The 6,045-nt window shown below is 45.8% G+C and overlaps 1 protein-coding gene across 10 annotated transcripts in view; it reads left to right on the top strand.

Moving 5' to 3' along the window:
• The first annotated feature begins 5,210 nt into the window (after positions 1 to 5,210).
• The window catches only part of RBMS3 (RNA binding motif single stranded interacting protein 3), a 1,359,438-nt gene continuing 1,358,603 nt past the window's right edge, over positions 5,211 to 6,045 (top strand). For 9 of the 10 annotated variants that reach the window (XM_040481151.1, XM_040481142.1, XM_040481146.1 and 6 more), the window contains exon 1: positions 5,211 to 5,488. In XM_040481151.1, the coding sequence (XP_040337085.1) occupies positions 5,326 to 5,488 (163 nt within the window). In that variant the 5' untranslated portion in view covers positions 5,211 to 5,325. Of the gene's footprint in view, positions 5,489 to 5,724; positions 5,853 to 6,045 lie in introns of those variants that run through there. The other variant, XM_040481150.1, reaches the window with a different exon arrangement.

Below are 6,045 nucleotides of genomic sequence, written 5' to 3'. Positions count from 1 at the left end.
ATATTGTCTGAAGTCCCTTGGAGTTTCTTTTCTGAGGACAACAAGGGCAGTCTATTTATTGGTTTCAGTTGCTATGAAGTGACCGTCCTCAGAAGTGAGGCTGTTGCCCTTAGCTACACGTTTCTTTGTGGGCATAATCTTGTATCACACAGTACCAAATCAGCAGCCGGGCAAGGCAGAGACCCTAATGAAATATGAATACGGCGATGATGAAATATTTTTCCTAGTGTTAGCCTCCTTTTGTGAGATAGGTTGTGGCCAATTCAGCTTGGAAATGACACATGACCTTTTCAAAGGCAAGGGCTGACTTTAACACTGTCCTCTTCCCTCTCAAGTAGGGATTTGCTTTTCTATTCTGAGATGTGTCAGTTAAAGTGATGTCCCCCGAATAATCTCTTTCCTGATCATCTGCTCCTCAGGGGGTTTTGTTGGGAAGGCTGCAGGGGCATGACGTAGGGAGCGCCAGGCAGCGCTAATGTGATGGTGTTTGCTGCTTGTTATTTTCATCCTGGAGAAGGGAACACTCAGGCTGCTGGTGCTGGTCCTTAGATCCTGAGCATTTTGATTTCATATTCTCCTCCCTCCCCCTCCCTTCACCCCTGCCCTCCTGTCCTGTCCCATTCCACAGCTTAGGTACTTACATTCAGGGTAACTGTTGAGTACATTTCTACTTTGAATTTCATTTGCTATCTTCTGCCACCTAAGCTCCTTGACCCCTCCTTTGTTTTGTATCTCATCTTCCATTTCGAGAGGAATCTTCAAGTTTTATATTTATTTCCCACAGAGATCCAGTCTTAATTTATGCAACTTTCCACCATGCACCAATAAGATGCTGGGGGAAAGGGTGTCTTCGTGGGTCTTCTGCCCAGAATCTACTTGCACTCTTTGGTCTCTTTTTCTTAAGGCAGCTCCAATTGCACCCCATGTATGCTGGTGTTTGAAAAGGCTGTAAAATTAAAGCTACGTAGTTATAAATACTATGAAAAAGGTTTTGACAACTTTTGGTGGCATTTAATTCAAGTTAAACTCCCCTCATTCAAAATAGTAAGCATAATGTTACCTATTATGTAAATGAGGTGGCAAGGCAGATGTTTTTCCTCGTGATATACTCACTGGGGATTAATACATACAAAAACTGAGCAGGAGGGGCCTGTGTTCAACCTGGGAGTTTGAACAAGGGTTGAGCAACAGGAAGGATGCTTACTCCAGAGCTGCTCTGTTCAAAAGGGGGGCCAATAACCACAGGACGCTATTTACATTTAAATCAATTAAAATTAAATAAAATTAGGGGCGCCTGGGTGGCGCAGTCGGTTAAGCGTCCGTCTTCAGCCAGGTCATGATCTCGCGGTCCGGGAGTTCGAGCCCCGCGTCAGGCTCTGGGCTGATGGCTCAGAGCCTGGAGCCTGTTTCCGATTCTGTGTCTCCCTCTCTCTATGCCCCTCCCCCGTTCATGCTCTGTCTCTCTCTGTCCCCAAAATAAATAAAACGTTGAAAAAAAAATAAAAAAAAAATTAAATAAAATTAAAATGAAAAGTTTCCCTGTCTTAGCCATAATTCATATGCTCGATAGCCACGTGGCTGGCGGCTACTTACCGAAGAGCCCAGATACAAAACATTTCCATCACTTCAGAAAAGTTCTACTGGACAGTGCCGTTAATCACAGAAGTTATTAAAACAGAGCCAGGATGCTTGTGGATTCCTCCTCTCAGTTGGAACTTTATCTGTAAGGGTTCTACAAACTTCTTACAATGGGTGTAGATCCGTAAAGAGACAAGAGACAAATAAAGGAGTTGGGATCAGGTTGCTGCTGTGGATCTCAACTTTAAATGTGCAACCTATCACCCGGGGATCTTAAAGTGTAGATACTGAGTAGGTCTGGGGTGGGGCTAGAGAGGGGGCATTTATATCTGGCTGCTGCTGGTTTGGGGATTGCGCTTGGAGAATCACGGATTTATAGCACTGATTTCCAGTCTTGGCTACCTATCATAATTACCTGGGTAGGTTTAAAAACTACTGGTGCCTAGCTCTCACCCCCAAAGATTCAGGTCGGATTTGTCTGGTGTGTGTGTGTGTGTGTGTGTGTGTGTGTGTGTGTGTGTGTGTGTAGCCTGGGCATCACAGATTTAAAAAATCCCCAAGTGATGATTCTCCACGTGATTGAAATTTAACAACCATTGATGGTGATAAAGCAAGTCTGTTAGATTTGAGGACCTGAAGCATTGGCTTTACCTGGAAGTTTGTAGAAATGCAGATTCTCTGGCCCAAATCCTGTCCTGCTGAGTCATAACCTGCATTTTCCACAGCTTTCCCCAGGTGATACCATGTACCTTAAAGGTGAGAACTACTGTATTGGATAACCTTTTAAACTAGTAATTTATTGATCCACATGTATGTTCTTTAAAGAAATTCTTTAAAGTAACAAGTTCTTTTAGTTCCTAAAAAATACTGGGGCATATAATTTAGTCCACCGTTATACCAAATTACTGAAGCTTTATTAAATGATCATTTTATAGGCTCAAACTTGGTGGTTTCTGCTTCCATTGTAACAGAAGGAAATCAATAATCCTGTCAGAGGAGGGGAAACTGTGGACTTTCAAATCTCAAACAGAAGGTCAAAAATAACCAAAGCTTTTAAGGAACTAATTTTACATGTTTGCATAAAATTTATCATTCAAGACAAAATGCTATTCCCTCTTTAGGTTAGTGTTGTTTTTAAAAAATTTTTTTAATGTTTATTTTTGAGAGAGAGAGCAAGAGCGAGCATGAGTGGTGGAGGGGCAGAGAGGGAGACACAGAATCCAAAGCAGGCCCCAGGCTCCAAGCTGTCAGCACAGAGCCTGATGCAGGCCTTGAACTCGTGAATCGCGAGATCATGACCTGACCAGAAGTCAGACACTTAACAGACTAAGCAACCCAGGCACCCCGGTATAGCGTTTTCTGATGTGAGAAAATTATATACTTCTAATCCACTTACCAGTACACAACATTGTTACATTCTTAATTTTTGTACCTTCTCATTATGCAGCACTAAGATCCTGGGAGGGGAGGGCAGGAAGGGGCAATAATGTTTTGACCAAAAAAAAAAAAAAAAAAAAAAGTTTCTATGATTGTGTTTTCCTAATAAGTCTCTTCCAGTAGTATGTTAGGAGAACAGTGCCAAAGATAATTATAATGTAGAAGGGCCAACTATGTGATGTATTACAGCTTCTCCAATTGCATGTGGTAGGAATCCCGTGGGGATCTTGTCAAAATGCAGACTATGATGTAGCAAATCTGGGGTGGGGCCTGAGACTGTACTTCTAACAATACCGGTGTTGAGATGCTGCAGGGCCACTGATCACATTTTGAGTAGCAAACGATTAGATGGTTCTTTCAGGACCTTTTTGTAAACTCTCATTTCAATGACTCAAAACATCAAATGGTCTGGTATAAACAATAAGAGGGGTGATTTTGTTGGCAGTCCTGATTTGCTAATTTGAATCATCTAAAAGAGAGACATCAAAAGGTCAAAATTATTCATAGATCCATCACTATCGGGAAGCTAATCGGGAATGAAGTCATTTAAGGCAAAAGCAAAATAGTACCACAAATACCTCAGATGACTACTAGGGCAAAATTTTCAAAATGTTGCAAGCTGTCTGCATGCTTGAAGTAGCAATTTACATGCATAATTAGGTGCAATCAACAGTTTTGAAATGTAATATATTTTCTGAGCCCATATTTACTTATGACAGATGCAAAAAAAAATCTGTGTCCCCCCAAAAAATAGAAGGGCAGAGAAAGAAAAATATTTGCATTTAACAGTGGGACTCTTTGCAAGCACATACCTAAATTTAGAACAGATTTAGTGGAAGTATTGTATCTTTATTTTGATTTAATCTTCATTTAAGCCTTGAAAGAAGTTCACAAATACATTCGAAAGTGACAAGCATGTAAGAATAATAACTTACCGGTCGGCTGTTCCAGATCCTGTTGGGCCTGACATGCAGTTTTTACTTCTACACTTGAAGGAAAATCTGACAAATTCAAAACTTTATTGCACAGAACACCACACCGACTTTCTTCCTGCCTTCAGAAGGGACTTCATTCTTTGAAGATACCAAATACCTTTGAGAATAATTTATATAAACAGATTAAACTGATGATTTCTTCTTCCTAAATCAAGGTCCTCAGATGAGTGTCACGGTGAATTTCTATCACCTTACTATTTTCAGCATAACAGGTTATGATTGTGGAGTGCTCACTGTGCACTAAGGCACTCTGCTAAGGACTTTACACAGATCTAATTTACCGTTGTAAAAATACTAGAAGAATTGATTTATAACAATATTCTGGGGAGGAGATGGAGAGTAAGGACTTCTTTGGAGGCACATAGCTCTCTAGATTTTTGGCTGGTATATTACTGCCTAAAGGGTCATATGTCATTTAGAAGTACAGTGGATTTCATACCAATGCAAGCTCATTTTATTTTTAACAAGTTCCCAAATTCGAAAATGAGCTTGAAATCCAGTTTTCAGAAACTCTGAAGAAAAGCAAATCAGTAAGTCAGTCCCCAAACTTTTTCTTTCCAAAAGCATGCTCGCGTTGCAATATCCAGATTGGCTGTCTACACCGATTAAATTAAAGTGGCAATTAATTTCGGTCACATTTACATGCAGAGTCAGAGATTAAGAGATTGCATTGAAGGATAGGACCTAATGACGTGTCCCTGTGTAACTGCATGTATTGAGACAGTGTGTCTTGATATGGAAAAGTCTTTAAGTTAGTGCAAAGCAGTCACGAACAATGCAATTTTCTAGTTTCATTAGGTAAGCGTTATCTGCGATGCATTATATGTTATGGGTGGGGTGGGGGGAAGCCATCCTCTGCTAAGAAATGCATGAATAGTTCATTTATCTGCTGATCCATTTGGGGGCATTATGGAACTCAAAGCCCAGAACAATGGGCTCTATTTAATATTAAACAGGTTCTTAATAACCTGCTATTTCTCTCCACAGCTGCTGGAGGGTCCCCTCCTGGAAGCGCAGAGTTGCAGGAGCAGTTCCCGTGAAGTTGTAAGCTACTCCCCAGGACCAAGCGGCGTTAAATTTAGAAGTCATGCTGATCACCTGACTGTCGGCGAGCCCCGATTTAAGAAATTCCAAGTCTACCCTTGTCACCTCTATCTGTCTATATTTGCAGACGCAGCTCGCCGCCCGGCCTGGGGTCACCACCCGAGCCTCCTGGAGACCTGCCCTGCGGAGGACGCCCTTCCAGCACCGGAGGGCTCGCCACTTGGGAGCGGCGGCGCCCAGTTGGCGCCCACCCCGGGACACACTGCAGTCAATGCCTGGCAGCGACTTCTCGCTTCGCCCTCAGCCTCCCCCATCGACCCTCTCTGGCCGACCTTTACGCCCAACTCGGGCGCGCTGCGAGCCTCGCGTCCTCGCCGTCCACGCGGGGCCCCACCCCTTCCCGGTTCCTGCCCGCGATCGGGTCGGAGGCGAGGGTAGGTCGATCTCCTGCCCGGAGCCGGCCGCCGGCTCCGCTTCTTCACTCCAGTTCTCCGGCGCTGAGCCGTGCGGCGCGGAGCCGGCGGCGGCGGAGCCGACCGAGGCGCGGGAGCCCGGGGACACACTCACGCACGCTCCGGAGGGCTGACCCCGGAGACGCGCGCGGCGCGGCGCGGGGGGCGGGGCGGGGCGGGGGAGAGCGGGCCGGCGTGGAGGTGGGGGTCGCCCGGCCTTGGGGGTGGGCGCGCCGGCCCCCGGCCCTCCGCGTGCTCGCCTCCTGCCAGTCCTCGCCGCCACCACCTGGCGCAGGTCGGAAACCCCTCCTTGCCTTGGCTCCTCGGCGCCGGGGCGAGGGCAAAGGTGAGGGGTCGGCGCTTGGTCGGCGGGCGGGGATGGTAGGGCTCACGCGCACCTGGCCGTCCCCATTCCTGTCCGTTTCGCCCGGCCGTTCTTCCAGTAACTTTGTTCCGAAGGTTGGAGGGGAGGGGAGACGCCGAGGGGCCCCAGGAGAGGCTGCAAAGCACCGCGAATCTGGAGGCCCGACTGGAGAGCA

This window comes from Herpailurus yagouaroundi, unplaced genomic scaffold (assembly GCF_014898765.1).
Source record: "Herpailurus yagouaroundi ecotype Mexico unplaced genomic scaffold, PumYag 159, whole genome shotgun sequence".
Classification (NCBI taxonomy): Eukaryota; Metazoa; Chordata; class Mammalia; order Carnivora; family Felidae; genus Herpailurus; species Herpailurus yagouaroundi.
The sequence above is the reverse complement of the archived record's forward strand: the minus strand, read 5'-3'. Positions and strand labels throughout refer to the sequence as shown.